Below are 25258 nucleotides of genomic sequence, written 5' to 3'. Positions count from 1 at the left end.
ATTAACATGCATATTGTTTATGTCTTGTGGTCATACTTTTGAAACCGTGAGTATTTTAACATTTAAAAATCGGCCCCCATTCATTTCTATTGTAAGAGCCTCACTGGAACCCAGATTTTTTGGAAGAAAAAGTCTAAAATTTGGTTATCAACTTTATGCCACAAATGCTGTCGTTTGAGCTTCATTTGTATTGAACCCGGAACATTCTTTTAAGTAAATAAAAAAAATTCCTTTAAGTCTCTTCATGTCCTGTTCTCACGTTGCCAATTCAATTTCTTTATATATATAATTGAATTGATATATTTAATCAATAATGTATAAGGGCCACTCCACTGGTCAAGTAGAGTGGTGAAAGTTTCTGTGCATTCAACTTTTTGGGCACATGTCGTTTGTGGCGTCTTAAACAGTATTTAGTTTAGTTTAGACCAAATCTGACAACATTATTAATTTGATTTGACTCCAATTGTAAAAGTGTTTGAATTTAGGTTGTGATCCCAATTGTTATTGATTATTATTTGAGACTTTATCTTGATTTGGATACTTGATTTTTAATTCTCTACATTGAAGTTCACCAGATTCTGACTCCCTGCTATCTGGTTGGCCCTTAGCCCTAAAGCCCACCCCTACTACCATCCCAAACCCTAGCCTTATTGGTCACTAACCCTAAAACACATCCCTACACCTTCCCCTAAACATAAGGATACTAGGGAGTGAAAACCCAGCACTACTACGCTGGCCAGGTACACGCAATCATTTTCACGAACTGGTCAGTTTTGGATCATTATCCAGAGGCTAATACTATTCAAACAGGTCACTTCCTGCGTCTGTTTATCTGAATAATAGTTTTGTTTAGTCCCTTTAGATCTGCATGCACCTAATTAAAGTAACATTGTCCTCATCTAGAGGTAATGACTAATTCAATTTGGATGGGCCGTAGACAGTGTATTTATTTACAATATATTTGCCCCTTGTTTTCAAAGTCTGTGGTAATACACTTTATAAAGTTAACTCATGGTATGATTAAGCTTCCTTTCATGTGTGGAATCAGTTGGCGGCTCTCGTAGCCTGGAGGCCTTCATATGTTAGAAGCTGTTAGAGACTTCAATAGTCTCTAGCCCTCTGTCTGTTCCCAGTCCTGTTGAGAGGCCACTCTTATGTAACCAACACATCGCTCTTTATTTCATGCCAGGGTCTCCCTGGCACCTCCTGCCAAATTACAGTGAAAAAAGCCCTTACCGTGATATCTTATTGAGGAGGAACAATGGATTGTGCAGCTGTTGTAGCCTGGCCAATCTCTCTGGCCACTTTAATGGTGACCTCATTCCCATCAGGCTCTGCTCATGGAATGGGGCAACATGGCTGGTTGGCAGAGAAATGTGCAGACTCATCGACCAATGAATTATATGTACTTTTTTTCTGCAGACCTTACAAACCTTCTGATCCACCCAGATGCCAACTGTCTCTGTGTAATTAGGGTGGCAAGCAAACAAACAGTTCTGCATAAGGTCATTATTTACATACAGTATTAAACAGTTAAAGCAAAAATGATTTACTAACCCTCATGTTGCTCTAAACCTGTAGAACTGTCTTTGTTGACAACAAAATAGATGTTAGCATTAAGGCCCAGGAATACTTTGTTTTTGTGCATTCCGGATCAGATTGTTCTTTGCCTTTCAAAGTATACTCTTTTAATCGCGAGGACATGTTGCACACTCCAAATTATTTGCGATTCCACTTTAATACAGTCAGTGGCAGGCGCATGCCCAGACGATGTTTGTCTCTGTCCACTTGGACTGTGCTGATGATGACATTTGCTTCATGCATATTGTGTTCGGAGCGATCAGCAATGCAGACTACAGAGGTATACTTTAATTTTAAGTCACCATTCACTTTCATTGCATAGAAAAAGATGCAGTGAAAGTGGATGGTGACTGAGGTTGTTATTTTGCTAAATAAAAATCTGTGTTAGTTGTGTTGACAGTATTTACAGTACTAGTTCAGAGAAATGTTTAGTCAGTTGAGAAATATATATATATATATATATATATAGCCAAGTGGTAAAATTTAGTGTAATTTAAATTGTAATTTATTTGACGTGGCCCGCTGTGGTACACATACTGTATCTGTGCTGGTTAGAACATGAGAGCATATGTTGGGTAAGAGAGCTTGTGGTTTTGTTCATCGGTTGATAATACTTTGGATAAATATCAAATTTAACACAAAATGTTCTTAAATTACATTAAATATGTGTTCAGAGTTTTTGTTGTGGGTTATTTTTGAAGGATGCATATGGATTGCATTAAACACAAAGTTTGTGCACACGTGCAAGGATTGGATATGTAAATTTAGAATGCATCATATCTCATTTAATGATTTATAGACCATTTAGTGAACAAGTGTAATGTGTTAAATGCATGTGAGTGATTCAAGCATGTGTTAAATGCATAAAATACTGGGAGTGATTTAAGCATTTGTTAAATGCATGAAATACTGGGAGTGATTTAAGCATGTGTTAAATGCATAAAATACTGGGAGTGATTTAAGCATTTGTTAAATGCACAAAATACTGGGAGTGATTTAAGCATAAATGCATAAAATACTGGGAGTGATTTAAGCATGTGTTAAATGCATGAAATACTGGGAGTGATTTAAGCATGTGTTACATGCATGAAATACTGGGAGTGATTTAAGCATGTGTTACATGCATGAAATACTGGGAGTGATTTAAGCATGTGTTAAATGCATGAAATACTGGGAGTGATTTAAGCATGTGTTAAATGCATGAAATACTGGGAGTGATTTAAGCATGTGTTAAATGCATAAAATACTGGGAGTGATTTAAGCATTTGTTAAATGCATAAAATACTGGGAGTGATTTAAGCATTTGTTAAATGCATGAAATACTGGGAGTGATTTAAGCATGTGTTAAATGCATGAAATACTGGGAGTGATTTAAGCATTTGTTAAATGCATGAAATACTGGGAGTGATTTATGCATGTTTTAAATGCATGTGAGTGATTCAAGCATGTGTTAAATGCATGAAATACTGGGAGTGATTTAAGCATGTGTTAAATGCATAAAATACTGGGAGTGATTTAAGCATGTGTTAAATGCATAAAATACTGGGAGTGATTTAAGCATGTGTTTAATGCATGAGATACTGTGAGTGATTTAAGCATTTGTTAAATCCATAAAATACTGGGAGTGATTTAAGCATGTGTTAAATGCATGAAATACTGGGAGTGATTTATGCATGTGTTAAATGCATGTGAGTGATTCAAGCATGTGTTAAATGCATAAAATACTGGGAGTGATTTACACATGTGTTAAATGCATAAAATACTGGGAGTGATTTAAGCATGTGTTAAATGCATAAAATACTGGGAGTGATTTAAGCATGTGTTTAATGCATGAGGTACTGTGAGTGATTTAAGCATGTGTTAAATCCATAAAATACTGGGAGTGATTTAAGCATGTGTTAAATGCATGAAATACTGGGAGTGATTTATGCATGTGTTAAATGCATGTGAGTGATTCAAGCATGTGTTAAATGCATAAAATACTGGGAGTGATTTACGCATGTGTTAAATGCATAAAATACTGTGAGTGATTTAAGCATGTGTTAAATGCATGAGGTACTGTGAGTGATTTAAGCATGTGTTAAATGCATAAAATACTGGGAGTGATTTAAGCATGTGTTAAATGCATGAAATACTGGGAGTGATTTAAGCATGTGTTAAATGCATAAAATACTGGGAGTGATTTAAGCATGTGTTAAATGCATAAAATACTGGGAGTGATTTAAGCATAAATGCATAAAATACTGGGAGTGATTTAAGCATGTGTTAAATGCATGAAATACTGGGAGTGATTTAAGCATGTGTTAAATGCATAAAATACTGGGAGTGATTTAAGCATGTGTTAAATGCATGAAATACTGGGAGTGATTTAAGCATGTGTTAAATGCATGAAATACCACCAGCTACATATATTAAGGAATAAATAGGCTAATAAATTAGTTGAAAATGAATTGTGGGAGCCTGGGTAACTCAGCAAGTAAATACGGTGACTACCACACCTGGAATTACAAGTTCGAATCCAGGGCATGCTAAGTGAATCCAGTCAGGTCTCCTAAGCAACCAGTTGGCCTGGTTGCTAAGGTAGGTAGAGTTATGTTGGGTTAACCACCTCGTGGTCACTATAATGTGGTTCTTGCTCTCGGTGGGGCACGTGTTGAGTTATGTGTGGATGCCGTAATAAATAGCGTGAAGACTTCACATGTGCTATGTCTCCGTGGTAACAACAAGCCACATGATCAGATGTGCGGATTGATGGTCTTAGTCGCTTTGGATAAAAGCGTCTGCCAAATGCATAAATGTAAATGTAAATAAATGTAAAACTTCCTGTGGGACGTGGCCAATTCAATTGAAATTCAGATAAAACTTCCTGTGGGGCGTGGCCAGTTATATTCAAATTCAAATAAAACTTCCCGTGGGGCGTGGCCAGTTCAATTGAAATTCAGATAAAACTTCCTGTGGGGTGGGGCCAATTCAATTGAAATTCAGATCAAACTTCCTGTGGGGCGTGGCCAATTCAACTGAAATTCAGATCAAACTTCCTGTGGGGCGTGGCCAATTCAATAGAAATTCAGATAAAACTTCCTGTGGGGTGTGGTCAATTCAAATTCAGATAAAACTTCCCAAATAAACAAAGTCTGAGGCACTCAAAAGGAATATATGTTTAAAAAGCCTTTATTTAAACTTGGCTATCCATTAAAAAACATATGCCAACATGTTTCGGCCTCTTTGGCCTTCCTTGGCCACGCCAAGTTAATTGGCGTGGCCAATTAACTTCAAATTGCAACTCATGAATTGAAAGGGGGCTCATTTTTAAATTCTGCATTCTGCCCAGCCCTAGTGAGGTCATATTCTTCTGAACATGCATTTGTAGTCCCTTTCCATGAATACAGTCCTTTTGTTAACATTCATCAACTAGTTGCCTTACCTTAATTTCAGTTTGTCAGAATGACATGTCTTCAGGACAAAACAAGATTGGTCCCACTGTAAACAATAAAACTTTCATTTGGACAAGGGATGTAATGGATTTTAGAGAAATATCCTGAACACAAACAAGATGTGCAAACTTTTATTGCGACCTGTGGTCTGCTCCCACACGAGCACAGAACTTCAATTAAACTCGACAGTTTGTTGCCAAGGGTTTAGTTGGCAAACTCTGGCTTGTGGGCATGGAGCCATGCATTGGATTTGTCTATGGTGTAGTCCCTGATTGGCTAAATTACTTTTGCATCTCTTGCCTTTATCATTATCTCTCCAGCAGTGCCGATAAACCTTGATGACTTTTTCACCAAGATGAATATCATATCTAATGGCATAACATTTTTAAGTTTAAATTATGTAAGAAAGAACTGGTTGTGCTTTCTAAAAACAATGTAGTGGAAATGAAAATAAGTTTGTGTCTGTGCATATTGTTTTGACAGTTTTGAATTTAGAAAAATATATCAATCAGTTGAGGAAAAAAAAGAAACATACCAGGGAACAAACATGCATATGATCGTTAGTGGATTTGAGGAAAGCAGGTTTATGAGGACAGTGTGGCAAAACCAGCATACTGTTATTGTACAAACCAGGATTGGCCTGCTGGTCTATTTTAGGTCTTTATTAATCATGGCCATGCTATCTTCACAGTCAATGGTATTTTGTGTGTCAGATATGTCACATCAAGACATTAATGCAAATGTTTTTAATGACAAACCCAAACACACCTTGTTCCAGGCAGACTTCCCCTGGGAACATTTCAAACACAATGATGAGCAATTTTTAGTCTGGAACATATTTTATATTCATATTTAATGTTTGTTGAAAGTAACCTAAAAAAAAAAGAACTGCTATCATAAGCAATTGCGATTACTTTGAGATTAGATGGGCTTTGTCCACACTTAATTAAACAGCTACATCCTTGATTACAAAGTCTTGAGGCGGATATCATCTTTTATTATCTGAAATTACAACCAAGATGAATCATCAGGCATTCAGATCAGATGTTAATAATAGCATCAAATTTAAAACAAATCAAAGGGCAATGTGTCAATTAATTTGATGCAAGGTTTTGGAGTTATATAAATGATATCCACATAATTTGCAAAGGTTATTCCTGGTGTCATTGGAAAACCCAATTTAAATATTACAGGCCTATTTATCTGAAAGGTTTTAGGAGAGCTTGATATAACCAATAAAAGGGTTCCTATGGGACGCTTGACTCCCCTTACTGGGCATAACTTTACATATGAAAAAAAGAAAAAAAAAATAACTAGGGAAGATCTGGATAAAAATACGAGTGTCTTTGTCAATATAGGGTGTCAGGGGTTTATACGCAAAAAATAATACAGAACAGTCCGACTACGGTAATCAGTCAAATAGGACACGCCCCCTCCGGCAGAACGTCGGTGTTCATTGATTCATTTTAGCGAATCGGTTCGTTCGAATGAGTCGTCTAAATTAACAGATTGGCGTGACTCATTTAATTTTTACAGCGCAATAATTTGTGCGTATGTTTTCGACCATATATATTAGGGTGTTGTATTGGTAGTTTTTAGTATAACATAATATGTCCCTACATTATTATATATCACTCAAACTGAGACCCTTCCTGTGTTTTTTTGTCAGATAATTTTCCTTATCTTCCTATATCTACTTCAAAAAAACATTGAGCCTTATTTATCAAACGTGTGCTGAACAAATGTGAGTTTAAATGAATTCTTATGTAAGCTACATTTTTATTTCACTAACACAAATATGTTCTACTGGTGTTTCATGAATAAGATCCATTGTGTCAAATGTTTTGTTTTTATGGTTCCAACAAAGGCTATCTTAACAACCTACTCTCAAAAGAACGCACGATTCACGAACGCTTTGCGAATCGACTCGAGCGAACCGGCTCAAAATAACTATTCACTAGCGATTCGAACAACACGAGTCAGAGTTCACTTCAGTCCGCCTTGAAGCGGCGTTGACATGGACAGTGTATCGCAGAATACTTCGAAAACACTGAGCGATCTGGAAGAACTGACAGAAATAGAAGAGTTTGCGAAATGTGTTTTGTACAGATATTAGCTGCTTATGTGTCAAATTTAACAGGAGGTCGTCGATGAATTAATTGCAGTAACTAGGACGTTGATAGATTAGTCTCGCGCCGGGCATCTACGGGATCTTTAACGCACAAGAAACTAGCAGTCCGGACAGGTTTCGAGTCCACTTCTTAGTGCGTGGACTGAATCAGACACATGGGTGGGAATCTCGGGTGCCACCGGTCCATTCCCAAGGACCCCACTGACATCAGCCAGGGCAAGCGCAAGTTCAGCGCGGCGTGCAACTTCAGCAACATCCTGGTGAACCAGGAGCGGCTGAACATCAACACGGCCACCGAGGAAGAGCTCATGACTCTACCGGGCGTGAACCGCGGGGTGGCTCAAAACATCGTGGAGTACCGGGAATGCATCGGGGGATTCAAGAAAGTTGAAGACCTGGCTTTGGTTAGCGGGGTCGGTGCCACTAAATTAGAGGCTATTAAACTAGAAATTTGCGTTTCGAGCAAAAACGGCTCGTCTAATCACTCGCCATCGTCTTTGCGCAAAGAGCACGAGCACCTGCCATGCACCGGCGTGAACATAAACACTGCCACGCCGCCGCAGCTCATGAGCGTCCGCGGCATCACCCAGAAAATCGCCAAGAACATCGAGGAGTTCCGTTCCGTCCACGGCCCCTTCAAAAGCATAGAAGATCTGGTCAAAGTGCCCGGCGTCAATTCATCCCTGTTGGACAAGATCCGTTTCCAGGTGTTCGTAGGGCGCTCCAGGACCCCGTCAACGAACACGAACGGAGGATTCACGCATCCGAGCCCCACGTCCTTCAGTGTCCGCAGTGATGAGCTAGATTTTCCTCCAGGAGGACCGGCGCTCATCGCCTCTCTGCGGCCCTGCGTGGAGCCTCCTGCGGGCACGCGTGACGGGAAGCCCGTGGTGCGAGTGGGCACCTGGAACCTGCAGCGCTGCTCCAGTGAGAAAGCCAACAACCCCGGGGTCAAAGAGGTCGTCTGTATGACCTTACTAGAAAACGAGTAAGTAAACTATAATACTAACTAAATGCATCAAAGTACTTCCATGTTTTGGACATGTACCATGGCAATATTATTATTTTGAATTTTTTGACTGCACCATGGTGGTACTATGGTATTCTTTGAAGTATCACAGTAATATCATGGTTTTGCAAGTGTATGCCAATAAAATATTTTTGGAGCAAAAAATCAGTGTGTGGATACTGCACTACAATTTATGGTAATATTTGGAGTGTAATTAACAAGTTTTTGGACATGTGGCATGGTATTATTTGAAAGAACCAATCTCTAGAACATTATTATGTATATTTTTAATTATTATCCAGTAATCATGAACAACTGGAAACTGGAATCGGTCGAAAGGTGGTAAAATGCAGCATGACTTTTGTAGTCCTAGCAGTCTGATAATATGTATTAGTACAGTTGTTGTTTTTTCAGGTTGTTAAGATCCTTGAAGCATTAAACTTTAACATGGAAGAACACTCAGATTGACGTGTTATTGATGGTTACTGGGAAATCCAATAGACTTGTGTTGAAGTGCTGGATCATAGTTCTGACATTTGTGTTCAGCAAATTTTAGTGGTGGTTAATTTTTTAACATCCACATCTGACCCCCTGTTATTATCAGACTTCCGCAGAATTCTAACCCTCCTTTTATGATTGTATGAATTGATTCTAGAAGATATCATAAGATAAATGTTTGTACTGTTGGTTGTTTTATGGTCCCAGGGCCCCCCACACACTCACACTCACACACTCACACTCACACACACACACTGTAATTCATATAGAGGGTGTCGCTTAAGTATGTGCCATCATTCCTGTCATGACTCAGGGAGGTATGTTATATAAGCCTCTGTGTGTGTGTGTGTGTGTGTGTGTGTGGGAGAGAGAGTTAAAGATGGTTGAAAAATATGTAATATGGATCTCTTTATTGACATTGAGTACAGCAGGAGTATAACCACCATAGCTGTATAGGAGTGAATTCCCCCAAATTTTGAGATTAGCGGTCAGTTAGTATGGGGTTTTTCAATGACGAATTCTTTATAAAAAAAAAAATTAAAAAAAATTCCCAATTTGGAATGCCGAATTCCCACTACTTAGTAGGTGCTCGTGGTGGCGCGGTTACTCGCCTCAATCAGGGTGGTGGAGGACAAGTCTAAGTTGCCAGTGATTGAGACAGTCAATCCGTGCATCTCATCACATGGGTCGTTGTGCATGACACCGCGGAGACACAGCATGTTGAGGCTCATACTACTCTCTGGGAACCACGCACAAATTACTACGTGCCCCATTGAGAGCGAGAACCACTAATCGTGACCACAAGGAGGTTACCCCATGTGACTCTACCCTCCCTATCAACCAGGCCAGTGGTGGCTTAGGAGACCTGGCTGGAGTCACTCAACACGCCCTGGATTCAAGCTCGCAACTTCAGGGTTGGTAGTCAGCGTCAATACACGCTAAGATACCCAGGCCCCTCAATGAATTGCTTGCATCATAGGTGAAAGCTGCACACTCTACAGTATGTAAAAGCTGCACTGTGTGTAACTGTCCCTGTAAATACTTGAACCTAAGTCATATGCAGATATATAGCCACACTATTGCTGCGCTTGCTTGAAATCTTCATTTTGGCATACAAGCATACTTGAAAACGCTGCATGTAAGCTTACAAAACCAGCAACAACTGTCTCTCAAGGAAAATTTGCATCTGAAGATTGGCTCAAGTGTTTGTATAACTATGAAACTTTTCTTTATTTTGTTTAGTTTTTCATGTGGAAAAGATTGTGAGCTGGCAAATAAATTTAATTGATCAAAAGCTTGTCATATTTCACCCCAAACTCAAAAAAAAAAAATCTATTATATATTGCATAAAGAAAATGAAGCATATAAATAGATCATATCACAATTTTTTTTAATGGTCCTGAAATTATACTGTATTTCCTTTAAACAAAATATAATTTGTCATCTTTTTTTTTTTTCTCTTGCTGTAAAGTATGACTTTTGACATTTCATTTGAATTACCTAAATCAGGGTTCCCCAATTAATTTTTACCAATGGCCAAATTCTGTCAACAATTCAAATTCATGGGCCACGGCCGTCGATGTAATGGACATTTTATTTGTTCTGCTGATATTATTATTTCTATTACTATTTTTGATTTTATTATTAAAAGTGTTACACATAAATATTCTTATTTTTTATTAGTTATTTTTCTCAGTATTAGTTGCCTGTTTTATTTATTTAAACAGGTATGAACATTTGGTTTGTATACAGATGAACAAAACTTTGCTTTGCTGAAAAAAAAAAAGCTTTAATATTCAAATATGGATCTCCAAGTACTCCATGCGAGTCAACTGCTCATCTCCAAATGAGTTGCAAAGTTTTTCTAGGTAGTTACTAGGGTGTTGCTGTATGGTTACAAAGTTCTCTAGGTGGTTACTAGGGTGTTGCTGTATGGTTACAAAGTTCTCTAGGTGGTTACTAGGCTGTTGCTGTGTGATTGCAAAGTTGTTCTAGATTGAATTTGGTTTATTAACTAATACAAGAAGTTCAAGGCAATACATTATCATAATAATTGCTATTCACCCTATGTGCCAGAGAAACTAGCGCACAGCTATCTTGAATATTTTCTTGTATAGCAGTTGCTATATAGATACAGTATCTCACAAAAGTGAGTACACCCCTCACATTTTTGTAAATATTTGATTAGATCTTTTCATGAAGAAATGACACTTTGCTGCAATGTAAAGTAGTGAGTGTATAGCTTGTAAATTTGCTGTCCCCTCAAAATAACTCAACACAGCCATTAATGTCTAAACCACTGGCAACAAAAGTGAGTACACCCCTAAGTGAAAATGTCCAAATTGGGCCCAATTAACCATTTCCCCTCTCCGGTGTCATGTGACTCATTAGTGTTACAAGGTCTCAGGTGTGAATGGGGAGCAGTTGTGTTAAATTTGGTGTCCTCACTCTCACACTCCCTCGCACTGATCACTGGAAGTTCAACATGGCACCTCATGGCAAAGAACTCTCTGAGGATCTGAAAAAAATAATTGTTGCTCTACATAAAGATGGCCTAGGCTATAAGAAGATTGCCAAGACCCTGACACTGAGCTGCAGCATGGTGGCCAAGACCATACAGCGGTTTAACAGGACAGGTTCCACTCAGAACAGGCCTCGCCATGGTCGACCAAAGAAGTTGAGTGCACGTGCTCAGCGTCATATCCAGAGGATGTCTTTGGGAAATAAACGTATGAGTGCTGCCAGCATTGCTGCAGAGGTTGAAGGGGTGGGGGGTCAGCCTGTCAGTGCTCAGACCATATGCCGCACACTGCATCAAATTGGTCTGCATGGCTGTCGTCCCAGAAGGAAGCCTCTTTTAAAGATGATGCACAAGAAATCCCGCAAACAGTTTGCTGAAGACAAGCAGACTAAGGACATGGATTACTGGAACCATGTCCTGTGGTCTGATGAGACCAAGATAAACTTATTTGGTTCAGATGTTGTCAAGCGTGTGTGGTGGCAACCAGGTGAGGAGTACAAAGACAAGTGTGTCTTGCCTACAGTCAAGCATGGTGGTGGGAGTGTCATGGTATGGGGCTGCATGAGTGCTGCCGCCACTGGGGAGCTACAGTTCATTGAGGGAACCATGAATGCCAACATGTACTGTGACATACTGAAGCAGGGCATGATCCCCTCCCTTCGGAGACTGGACTGCAGGGCAGTATTCCAGCATGATAACGACCCCAAACACACCTCCAAGACGACCACTGCCTTGCTAAAGAAGCTGAGGGTGAAGGTGATGGACTGGCCAAGCATGTCTTCTCCTGTGGCAGCCTGTGAAGCTCTGGTGAACTCCATGCCCAAGAGGTTTAAAGCAGTGCTGGAAAATAATAGTGGCCACACAAAATATTGACACTTTGGGCCCAATTTGGACATTTTCACTTAGGTGTGTACTCACTTTTGTTGCCAGCGGTTTAGACATTAATGGCTTTGTCTTGAGTTATTTTGAGGGTACAGCAGATTTACACTGTTATACAAGCTGTACAGTCACTACTTTACATTGTAGCAAAGTGTCATTTCTTCAGTGTTGTCACATGAAAAGATATAATCAAATATTTACAAAAATGGGAGGGGTGTACTCACTTTTGTGAGATACTGTATCTATGATGTTTATATCAAAGTGTAATTATCTAGCTAAGTGGATTTACCAGGTTATAGAGTTCCCATCAGTATTATTAGTTATGAGTATTTTATAGTTTTCAGGGGATGTCATAACTGGAAGCAGAGTGGGGAGATTTTAAAAGTCATTCAAAATATCTCTGTACGACACCTCTGACCATCTTCTCATGTCACTCACACATCGTTTTATCATTAATTTGAGCAGATTTTTGAGTGTTAATCTGGGGTGTGTGTGTGTGTGGGGGGGCAGTTTATTCATACATATACACACATATACAGTATACATGTGAAACTGTACGTTTTATTTTATATTCTGTTTACAACCATTTTAATCACATTTAACCCTTTTTTTTTTTTTTTTAAATGTGGGGTGACAAGCAAATTTTAAAAAGTACAAATGTAATTTCCTTTAATGTTCTGAACTTGAATGTGAAATAATAAAAACTGTCAATGTTTGAAATGTCAGCTACACATTATTAACAAGTTGGAACCTAAAATGTAAGCAGATTTACACGTATAACAATGAAACGCTTGTATTATGAAAAAGTGCAGAGTGTCATAGCAGTCCGAATGTGATCTGCCATGTCCAGTTTACCTCTGCGGGTAAACAAACATTTAGAGTGACAAAAAAAAACACCTCACGAACATTTTCATATATTAAGTGTGTGCTGTAGACACACCGTCTACTCTTGCTGAAAAGTACTCTCAGTGCTCCCACACGTAATCCATTTTGATCGACTCTTCTCAGTAGTTTCAAACAGGATACAATACAAACTGAATAAGGAGAATGGGGTTGTCCATTTTATGATACTGTCTCAGCCCACTATTCATCATTATTATTTTTTGGAATCCAGTCAACTTGAATATTATATCATTGTAATAATGTAATATTACACGTATGAACCTGCCGGTGATCCCCTGTGATAGGTCCTGTGCAGAACTTGCTCTTCGCAAACTAGCCTTTTGTAAATAGCTCACATTAACAACAGTGTCTGCTGGTATGTGCTCCTTATTTTAACTTTTCCTCTGTCCACAATACCCAGTGCCATGGGGTGTGTTTTTCTTATTTGTATATTAACTTGTAGAGGCCAAGCATGTTTGGAATTAAGCAAAAGTGAAATTAAAGTGAATCTGTAATGCTTCAAATATAATGCGCTCAGCACACTTAAGCAAACAGAACCAAACTCTGAGGACACCTGTCACTCTGAGCACGAGATGGAGTTAAGGAGCACTTAACCATTCTAAAAACACTATAATAGCACTAACACAATACAGACAGCACAGAGTAGTGCACATTAACTTTGAAGTGTGCAGCGCGAGCAGACTATATATTTATTTAGTTAAATCATAGCCCTTTGCAGTTTTGTAATCGCAAAAAGTTCATTTCGTGATTTCGATTTTATTTCAATGAACTGTGCAGCAGTTAAGTAGCTAGTTTTGGGTGAATGCTCGTTCAGTGTTTAGGGTTAAGGTTTTCTTATAACACTAGTGATGCTTGCCTTTTCAATCTCTATTAATAACATAGCACTTTTTAGGATGTCATGTGTCAGTCAGTTTTGCAAGAGCTTTCGTTCTCATTGCAAATGACATTATATTTCAAAAGGTCTCTTGCATCAATTGCAGTGTTGCTATGTTTTGGGCAGTGTACAGAGTTTGACAGAATGAGGGAATGTGAGATTGAGGCATTCACTATTGATTTATTTCTAAGACTGACCATCAGGGTCACAGTCAGAAGTGGTTGGATTAAAGTAATTTCCACATCTTCTCATGAAACCCTTCTATTTCCACTGACACAGCATTGCAGCATATTATGTAAACAAGTAACAGGTGGCAAAAGTGACAGAATGTGTGTGTGTGGGTTTGTTGATGTGTTTTTGTCTAAATAGGAATTGCTTGACATTTTTCCATCTGTAATGAACTGCCAAACACAGAAAGAACTGCAGACTCACTGGTTACTTTTTAACAGAAATAGACCACAGCTGTGTTGCAATAAGAATACTAGTCTAATGCTTATTACATACTTCCCACCATATACTGTGTGCTGGCTACAATTTAAAAAGTATGTGAAACAGTGTGCAAAATGCAACGTTTAGTGGTAGTATGTGACTGTCACTTAGCCTTAATATATTGCCTTTTGCAGTTTTAATCTAATTTTGTGTTGAAATGTCAAAAAAAGGAATGTAAAAAATTATGTTAAACAATCATATTGTAAATTACAAATCAACTGGAGTGCATAGCATTGTAGGATACAGTGATACAGAAATTATGCATACAGAAAATGTGCCTGCTGTGCACAGTATACATACTGCACACTGCAGAATTGAGTTCTATGGTAGTATGATGTTTTGAACGCAGCTTGTCTGCCTTCTTCACGAGTCATGCTCTTACTGATTGAACTGTCAGCACAACTGTATTAGCACTGCGCTGTTTATTTGCATTGTGTGGTTTCAACTTAATACTCTGCTTGTGTTCTTTTTCAGCATTTGACCATGTTTGCAAATGTTTGTATTTCAAAATGAGGTTCCATCCCATGACTTTTCGTCTCAGCAACTTTGACTTCCTGTCTAGGTACAGTAGTTCAAAACACAATACATAATGATGATAATGCCTTGTCGTAAGGTTGCCTTTGTAAAATACAAACCAAAGAAAAACAATGGTTAGGGCTGCACAATTATCTAGATTACACTTACAGCTGTTGCAATTATATAATTGTCAAAAATGTCAGTTACTGCATTCCATTTAGTTGTATAATATTGTTTATTTTCAAACATATTTTTTTGGGCCATTGATTGCATGAATGCAAAGGCAAATCAGAGTCAAATAAAGGGGTCATGACGTTTTCTTTTTTAAATAATTGTATTATTTTCCCTGAGGTCCATTTATAATGTTAGAAAAAAAATGTCACCAAAACAGTCATAATTTAGTATTATATAATAATTTTTCACCCTATCTCTGGCCCTCAGTCTGAAACGCTCCGTTTTAAGCTCTCTGGCCCTTTAAGACTTTAATGTAAACACCCACTGTTATGATTGGCTAACATTGTGCAGCCCCTCAAAACAGCCATATTTGAATCTCAGTCGAAAGAAAATGAAGAACAAGCTTCACAACATTATAAAACTCAATTTCAGTGTTTACACATAACTTATACCCAATACATTGCATAGATAGGTGCAAAAACAGTCCAGGGCTGAGTTTCCCAATAATGATTGATCTTAGTGGTTAAGAGCATTTTCTACGAGCAACTTTGTGAATGCTCGTTATTATTTATGTGCGTTTCCCAAAACGTGTGAGGATGCACTTTAAGTGCTACTTAAGAGAGTCGCTGTCCATGTGACAGTGCTAAAATGTAACCATATAGTGCTGCTCGTCATTGTTACTTCATTATATTTGTGCATTACTTTACAATTTGTAATTTACCTCACTAAAATTTTAAATATTCAACATAATTAACTGCATATTTACAATCTGCTTCCATAATCAGGTGTGCGTTTGTAACATTTCGTTTTCCCAAATGTCTCTTAAAGGATTAGTGAAGACAGTGGAGGCCCTGTGTATGATTTGATCTTGTTTTGATGTATAGCCCTCATAAAGAATATGGCATGCAGCTGCCCCAAACAAAAACAAAATAAGTATTTTAAAGTAAATTCTATTAATCAAAATTAATAATCGCAATTACAATTGCTAAAGACATAATCACAATTATAATTTTCGTCATAATCGTGCAGCCCTAATCCAAGGACACAAATGCAAATGACAGTAGCACTCTTGCTTTTGCATCCGTAACCCTCCAAATCTGAAAATGTAAACACGCACACAAGGTTAGAGGTAACACAACTTTTTGTTCTTTGGGTTCTGGTTTGTGATTGGCTCTTACATTCAAAGGTTATCAGATGTTCTACAGCTTTTGAAGATGAGTACATTAAGATATCGTTGTGCAAATAATATATGTTTGTCGACTGACAAAACATGTCCATATATGCTGTACACTGCACAACTGTGGTTAACCTTCGATCCTGTCCGTTACATGTCAATATTTGGACACACTGAGCTGTATGCTTAATCCAAACAGCATAAAGGAGAAGAATGCATTATTACTATGCTACTTTGTTACAGCTATATTTCATATATTACGCAAATGTTGCATACGCTCTGTCTGTTCAAACCTATTTATTCCAAACTGCATAATGGAGCCAGAGAGTAAGGGAGAGTATTCACATGTTTATTTAAATGATAAAACAATTTATTGAAATGGACAGATCAACCAGTCAATCATTATTTTATAAACCCATTAAGCCAGATTGAAGAACAATGTGCTTGATTGCAAATACACTTGATGATAAATGTAAAATTGTAAGAATGAGAGCGAACTAACTTAATTACATCATTTTAATCTCTTCACATCACACTGTAATCTCATTCAATTTAATGATGAAATGAGATAAGAGAATGCAGCCAGATATTGGAGTAAATAGGGTTGGTGAGGAGTTGGGTGAGTGTTTGAGAGTTAGCCCCACCCCAAACTCACACCATTGGTTTAGCCAATGTTGCTCTATCAGGCTGGTCAGGATGCTCAGAGCAAAAGTGTTACACTTTCCAGAGATATCAACCTACAAATGGCTTACTTATAGTTGTCTGCAGGGGTAGAAAGAGTACTGAAAAGTAATACTCAAGAAAAAGTACTGTTACATCTTACAAAATGTAGTATGAGTAGAGTAAAAGTACCTGTCCTAAAAAAAGTACTCAAGTAAGAGTAAAAGAGTTGCTCATTTAAAAGTACTCATGAATATTGAGTGCTGAGTTGTGAAAGCTATGCCCATTTATAATAAAAACTGTATGCTGCAATTTAAAAATTTAGTGCACACATACCGTAATTTACATTCCCTTTAGAATAATAAATATAGGTGTTTGTGTTTTGACAACATTTAAAATACATCACTTATCTATAAAAGTGTAAACACTACATTAATCAGGTTTTAAAATATAAAATTGCGACATGATTACAGAAATGAATAGATGAAAGTTACTTTCAATATCATAATGTATGAAACAATTACATTCAAATGTGTAGGGGCTAAACTTTCCTTAATGCCAACAGAGAGAGTTACTGTTGCACATTAAACATGTTCAAACCAATGCAAGGAATGGAAAAACAAATATAAAAACCCACTAAAAAAGCAGGGTCACTTGGTGTGTTATGTCCCGCACAATAGAAGGGTTAGAGCAGTGGTTTGGTACAGGGGCCACATCGGGCTTCAAAATAATAATTCACACAACAATGAAAATTCTCTCATAATTTAGTCACCCTTATGCCATCCTGGATCTTTATGACTTTCTTTCTGCAGCAGAACACAAATTAAGATTTTTAGAAATAATATCTCTGCTCTTTTGATTCATATAATGCAAGTGAATGGGTGCCAAAATTTGTAAGCTCCAAAAATCACACAAGTCAGCATATATATATATATAAGTAATATCACACGAGCAAGAGTGCGATATGGCCCTACATCAGCAATGCTGTGATTCAGCCGCAGGCCGAGTGTCGTAGGTAACCACAGCAGCGCTAATTTAGGGCCATGTAGCACGATTGAAAAATTTTTGGAAAAACTTGAGTACGGTCATTAAAACGCATTTGTGCATGGAACTACTTACACGACGGATCAGAATCAAATGATGCGTTCAAGCCTCCATTAGTAATTCAAAAATCTCACTTCAGAAATAGTATCATGGCATGTGCTGTTTCTAACAAGTTATTAGATAAACAAGGACAGATGGGTGTGTGTGTGTGTGTGTGTGTGTGTGTGAGAGAGAGAGAGAGAGAGAGAGAGATTAAATACTAACATACAGTATAGCGGCATCACTGCAGAATGTTTATTGTGTTTACTTTCAGTTCCACAGACACACTACACCAACCCCTACACCTAAACCTACCCCTAACCATCCCTTACAAAAACTATCCATAGTTTTACTACAGTAACCATAAAGCTTATGTTGCAATAAGATTGTTTGATTGTAAAATCATAGTAACCACAAAATTAAACATGGTTACTATATTAACACCATATTAGTGTAGTAACAAATTATGGTTAATTGCATGAAAACTATGACTTCTGCCAAACAATGGTAACTACAATATTACTATAATACAACCATGGTTAATTTTACCCAGATCAAACATGTTCATCTCTCCGATATTCACTGGGACCAAATCACTGCGAGGAAAAAAAACTTCATATTCATTTTTATTTATTATTCTAAGTAGTATTAAAGGAAATATTAAGAGTGGAGACAGGGAACAGGATCAGATAAATTGGGACAAAGGTGGATTCAAACCTGGGTCCGTCCACACAAAAAAGCACATCTACACTTTTGCAACACCCTACACCACTGCAGCAACACTAGCATGATCGCTTCCAAACACCCCCCACCCCCTAATCCAAGGCAATCGCTACCGAGGGGGGATCCCAAGGAAGGCAATCGCTATCATGGGCGACCCCTGAACGCGATCGCTAATGACCTGGACAGCAACGCGCCCGACAGCAATGCACACCCCGATGTCAAACAAAAAAGTGCTTTTACAGCATTTATTAATCTTGGTTAATGTTTATTTATAATTGCACAGTTAGTTCATATTAGTTCATAATGCATTCACTAATGTTAACATTTACATCTTTTGTTGTATAAATGTATATATTGAAGTTAAAATTGACTCATTTGTGCAGAAATAAAAGTTCTAAATAATAGAATTTAAACCTGTAACAAGTAATTGAACGATTTGTGCCGTCGCTCAGCCTGCGGGAGTTTATCTGTTTTTGCCTGGGCACAGGAGGGGTCACGGCCATAGAGTCCATTTGGGGCTTCTTTTTTATCTTCAGAGTTTCCATATTTTGTGTTGATGAGGTCAAATGTATTGATTTGAGATCAGTATGTTGTTCAGGTTGCCTGATAAAATTTGTATTGAATAATTGTGTCTGTCAATATAAAAAGGGTTTGTATTGCATTGAACAGAGACAACATATTGGTTAAGGACTATCAAATCTAGTCAAGTCTTTTGACTTGGGCCAGTAAGCAGCAATGTAGCAATGCCCTATGAACAACAAAACAACACGCATAAACCACTCTGAATGCCTTTCCAACTACAAAGTAAAAAATCTAGTTTATAATACTGTTTACCTTGTAGACTGCAAACATTGCTGGTTCACAGAGATTCATGCACAGTGTTATTCATTTATTTCTTAATTTCCGGCATGGAATGTTGACCAATGTTTACCATGCTTGATTTTTGTACTGTATTATTGACCCCAGACACGGGGAAGCTTTTGGCAGTGCACCAAGAGAGGATTTAAGAAAGTATTTACTTAATATGGGTAATTACTGTGTCCATAGTGTTAGAAGTAGAGGTATCAGTAGACCTGAACTGTCTAATGAAACATGTATCCTGTAGCTAGTGCTGGGTAGTAACAGATTACATGTAATCTGGATTGCATAATCAGATTACAAAAATCAAGTATTTGTAATGGGATTAAATTACATTTTAAAATACTCGTAATTGGACTACAGTTACTTTTTATTGATTACATATTAACAAGGCAATGCAGTAAATTGTTAATAATTTATTGATCATCCTAATCATTTTCTTTTTCAATCTTTTGCATATTTCATTCTAAATCAGCACAACACTGAAATACGTTCGGTAAGTCTTTGAGTGTTTTCGGAAGAAAGGGGGAGGGTTGTGTGTATTGCATCAGAACTGATACTTGCTACAAGCCAGCCAGGTGAAGCTAAGCATTTAACCACTGGATCTTTAAGGTGACCTCATCTGTGTAATGTAAACTCTGCCTTCCAAAAGTTAATATCCTGTTATCTGCAAAGGAAACACATCAAAATGCACCTGTACCTGATTACAATTCACAAGTTTTAATCACCCAACATTTGAAAGCCACTTTCTGTAACTTTCAAGATTAGGGATGTTAATGATTAATCAAAAATAATTTAATTGTCATTAATAATTTGATCGATTAAGCTTATCGATCATCGATTAATTAATTTCAGGACAAATGCGTTCGGTAATCTCAACAGCAGACATTGATAAGGCTATCTATTCAGTCACCCGCCACTAGAGGGTGCTTGCGGGCTGCACATCATTATCCTGTTCACAGAAGAAGAGCCGCACTTACGCACAGTTCAGGGATCAATCAGGCTCATTGTAAACAATGTTAGGGCGTTTATTTATAAATGAACATTAATGTTTTCTGCACACACCGTTATAGTGTGTTAAAGTACATGATAACAAGCACTGTTGATCTTCTTGTTTCATCCCAACCTACAATTATGTCAGTGATCGCCGGGAAAGCATGAAGGCACATTAAGTTGACATCACCAGAGAAGCGGTGTTGTACTGTTTTTACGCAGCGTTTATGATTTGACTTACTTTCTAATAAAAAAATAATCCAAAGATCTGAAATATTCCTCGATCCAAAATGTGAAATTTTAATGAACTCCAATATATCTTATCTATAGCGATATATCTGAAGTATCTTAAGAAGTTATTTTTAACAGTTTATTTTTAAGAATATTTTAAGAGGAAAATGCCAATATTTGCACTTGTAAAGTGCGAGTCTATTGAATTGAAATTATATTTGAGCAATAGGCTACATGCACATATTATTTGGAGTCCTCCTTGTGCGCTTTGCAATATTAACGTTAATGATTGATAGATTAATTAATCATTTATATCCACGATGATCGATTATGAAAATGTCTGAAAATTGACATCCCTAATGAAGACTGAAGTTAGTGCAGAGAGTTTTTATGTCCTGACCTTGAGTTAACAAAGGGTTTGTACAGAACTTACTTTGTTGAGGAACTTTTAAAAGTGTTACAAATAATCAGAGACACTCCAAAGTGAATGTAGATTTCCTTTGTTGGTAGATTGATAGATCTCTCATGCATCTGATGAGGGTGAGCATAAGTCTTTTTCTTTCCTGTGTTGCGCTCTGAGGAGCTAAAATGTCAGCAGAATTATTGTAAAAGTTACTTTTTTGCTGCTCATATTTTATTGTTTCCAAAGTGGATAGGAGGTGCTGGAAGTTCTGGAGATTCAGATACAGAAAGTCTCTCTTGAAAAGGGTGAAAAAAAAGTTTGACTGGACATATTTTCTAGCATGCTTCAATACTGCCCACCAACTTAATCCGTACTGGTACTCCCCCTACACGCTGCTGGTAACGAGATGTCATTTTCCCATTGTTGCCGATACATCGTACCGGTGTGTACCGGCTCACTTCGAGCACTCCATATATCAGACACCTTTATCCAAACAGACAGTACACTTCCAGAGAAAATCCCCTTGAGTCGCCTGGTATTTATTGTCTTGCCCAAGAGCACTATGTTGATGGTTCATGACTCTGTCACTGTAAAAATGTAAAGATACTCTTGGCACCATTTGAGGTTCCTCACTCCCTTGAGATCATTTAGACATGCTATAAAAGAGCCTCTAAATATCATAGGTATGTACTCAAGGATATATTTCACGTGTCTCAAAGCCTTTCTCTTATTTTGGGGTTACTAAAGGACCATTGATAATCCTTAGAGTTCTTTCAGAGTTCTTGCAGGAAACACGAGTAAGTTCCTCTGAGAACTGAAAGGAGGATCTTCAGAGGGTTTCATCGGTGTAGAAGCTGCAGAACCCCACATTAATTTTGACAGTGTTGGGAGGTATAAAAACTGCAACCTTCTGAGCTTTGACTACTACGCTACCCCACCCCACCTGAACAACAGCGACAGTCTGGGAGGATGGTAGGAGGCTTAGACGTGGGCCACGGTGAGTTGGGCAGGTTACACATTGGAGTTGGAATGGAAGACCAGCGGTTCTTACTGGTGCTGAAGGGTGATTATGCCGATTATGCTCATCGAAGTATCCCAGCATCACATGGCCACCTAGTTAGTTATTGTTCTCACCCACTACTCAAATTGGTTGGAGTGTGTCTAAAGAGATTACACTGCAGCTTATCCCTCATTGGGTACCTCTGCTTCTTCTGTAGTTTGTCTCATCATGTCTCCTCATTACCTGAATTGCTTTTTGTTTCTCCACAGGTCTTTCCTTTCTTTTTTATCAAGGTTTGTAGAAAACAGAGTACCTGTAGAGCTGGGTTAGCCAACCTTGTTCCTGGAGGGAATTGTCTTATACCTTGATGAGCTGCTTTAAGTAGATCTCCAGGAGCAGGGTTGAGCTACCCCAGTACACATTATTGGCATTTGTTCTTCTGTTTTATGTTTGTGTTGTTAGGCTAATATTCACTGAACCATCTGCAGATTGTTATATTATATTATGCAAGCACTAACCTGGAAAATTACTTTCCAAAACAAACAGCTCAGTGGCTGTAAACATCAGCTCTCTCCTGTCACATTTAGCTTGCAGTGTTGTCATTGCCATCATTGTTGTCACCTTTATGCTTTGTTTGCAAGTTATATAATTTATATCAATGGCTCCACAGCACTGCAGGTTGTAAAATAGCAGGCAGGCGAATTTAAAGGCAGCAGTAAATGTGTTATTGATCTGTTTGTAGAGTGTGCACCAAACCTTGAATATCTGCCATATTTTCAAAATGATAATTAATTGATGTAATATCCAATTACAGCTCAATGCTAAACAATAATTTGTGTGATCATATGACTTGTTTATAGTAGCCTCACCTCTCTCTCTCTCTATCTCTCTCACCAGCATTAAGCTGCTAGCGGTTCAAGACCTGGCCGATCGGGACGCTCTAGACAAGGTAATGTTACAATTCTATAGATCACATCTTATGGCTTTACTCTGTCTCTATCTCTTTATATCTCTTTACAAGACTTTTCACACCATACTTGACCCTGGATTAACATAGGCTTTTTTAACCCTGAGTTTTATGGTACTTAAAACTAACTCCGTTTAGCTTTAGCATCTGATGGAAACTGTTAAATATGTTGAACAGTGGTAGCAACACATTAACTGGAGTGATGACATTTCTACATGATCTACATTTGTCTAAACACATTTTTTCAAATTTGTCCAACTTGCCCTTGGAAATGTTTACCATCCAGGAGGGAGGGGGTCCCCCTTGAATGTTTTCAGCGATTGTCGCGGGTCCCCCCTTCTTTCCTGGGCCTCAGTGCAACTGCCCACCCTCTACTGCCTGTAGTTACGCCACTGATAAGAATGTTATCCCAAGGTTTACAGTTGCACAGTGTGAAATCTCGATACTTGTCTAGTCAGGATTCCTTACAAAGCCAGTTTAAAATATTAACAGTGTGAAACATGGAACAAGATAACAGGACTAACGATTTAAGATTCTTTAATTAAAAAGCCTACATTCTGATCGACCACTATTCTGAAAAATGGGGAGGACGTGTCCCTCTCAATGTCTATTGTGGTTAAGGCCTTGATTTAAAGTATGAAAAGACCATATATATCTCTCTCTTTCTCTCAACCTTTCTCTCCCTCTTTCCCTTCCTCTCTCCTTGTTTTGATCAAACCCCACCAAAGTGTGTTTCTCTGTTGGTGCTATTTTTGCCTGCCGGATGGTCCTCATGACCATGTACACCCAGATTATTGTGTGTGTTACTGCGTGTGTTTGAGGTCTCCCTCTGTGCAGTCTGATGCTTGGAATAGATGAGAAATGTAGGTTAACGGAGCCGCATTATGTCAATGAACGGACTAGTGCAGAGCCAACCTATATTTCTCCCTTTTCTTTCACTCTCACTCGTTACAAGAACACAATACGGTCCGAAATAAATATTATTTACAATGATATGTAAATTGATTGTTATGAATTTTATTTGTTACAGGCTATTTAAATAGCTTCTGTGAGATATGAGACGTATTGTATATGTTATCGATGTGGTGTGGCGTATGGTTGCTGGTTAAGCCCTTAACATCCAGAGGAATTGTCCCTTTATTAATCTGCTTTAATTTGCTTTGGATTAAAATGTCTGCTTATTGATACTTTCAGTTCTGTATTTGCATTGTCTTTCCCTTTGTTCTTTCACTTGTTTTTTATGACTCCATTGCGTTCTGCCGCAGTAAATCCGTTGTGCGGTTCTTTCCTCTAAACTTCTTTCACAAGTGCTGACTGGACAGACGGAGATGGAAAGGCACGCTTCTTTGACTTTTGGCTCAGAATGAAAGAGCATGTCTTGCTGGACTCTTGCTAGAATCTGTCAATAGGGCAGTTTAGGACACGTCTTGTGCACTAGATTACAAATCTTAAAATATGTTTTTTTGGACAAACATTTGTATACAAGATGATGCCATCAATATGAAGAATGTGAATTTGAAATATGCTATCAGTTAATTTTGTCTCCTTCTAGAAATGCCCTGCAAAGGTAAAACAATAACAACAATTTTCGTCAAAATGTATGACTGAAATAAAGTGTTTTAGATTATAATGTGTCCTGTGATAGGACACATTATAAGGTCCCACAGTTAACAGTGCATGTCAGAGCACAAACCAAGCCATGACGTCCAAGGAATTGTCTGTGGACCGCCGAGACAGGATTGTATCGAGGCACAGATCTGGGGAAGTGTACAGAAACATTTCTGCAGAATCGAAGGTCCCAATGAGCACAGTGACCTCCATCATCCGTAAATGGAAGTTTGGAACCACCAGGACACTTCCTAGAGCTGGCCGCCCGGCCAAACTGAGCGATCGGGGGGGAGAAGGGCCTTAGTCAGGGAGGTGACCAAGAACCCGATAGTCACTCTGACAAAGCTCCAGCATTACTCTGTGGAGAGAGGAGAACCTTCCAGAAGAACAACCATCTCTGCAGCACTCCACCAATCAGGCCTGTATGGTAGAGTGCCCAGACGGAAGCCACTCCTCAGTAAATGGCACATGACAGCCCGCTTGGAGTTTCCTAAAAGGCACCTGAAGGACTCTCAGACCAGGAGAAACAAAAGATTGAACTCTTTGGCC

At 38.2% G+C, this 25258-nt stretch overlaps 1 protein-coding gene across 1 annotated transcript in view; it reads left to right on the top strand.

Annotated features, from left to right (window-relative positions):
- Positions 1–7024: 7024 nt before the first annotated feature.
- The window catches only part of LOC127650337 (endonuclease/exonuclease/phosphatase family domain-containing protein 1-like), a 36527-nt gene continuing 18293 nt past the window's right edge, over positions 7025–25258 (top strand). The window contains exons 1-2 of the mRNA XM_052135687.1: positions 7025–8134; positions 23032–23083. Coding sequence (XP_051991647.1) covers positions 7302–8134; positions 23032–23083 — 885 coding nt within the window. The 5' untranslated portion in view covers positions 7025–7301. The remainder of the gene's footprint in view (positions 8135–23031; positions 23084–25258) is intronic.

This window comes from Xyrauchen texanus, chromosome 10, assembly GCF_025860055.1.
Source record: "Xyrauchen texanus isolate HMW12.3.18 chromosome 10, RBS_HiC_50CHRs, whole genome shotgun sequence".
Taxonomy (NCBI): Eukaryota; Metazoa; Chordata; class Actinopteri; order Cypriniformes; family Catostomidae; genus Xyrauchen; species Xyrauchen texanus.
Note: the sequence above shows the minus strand (reverse complement) of the source record. Positions and strands in the feature narration are given on the sequence as shown.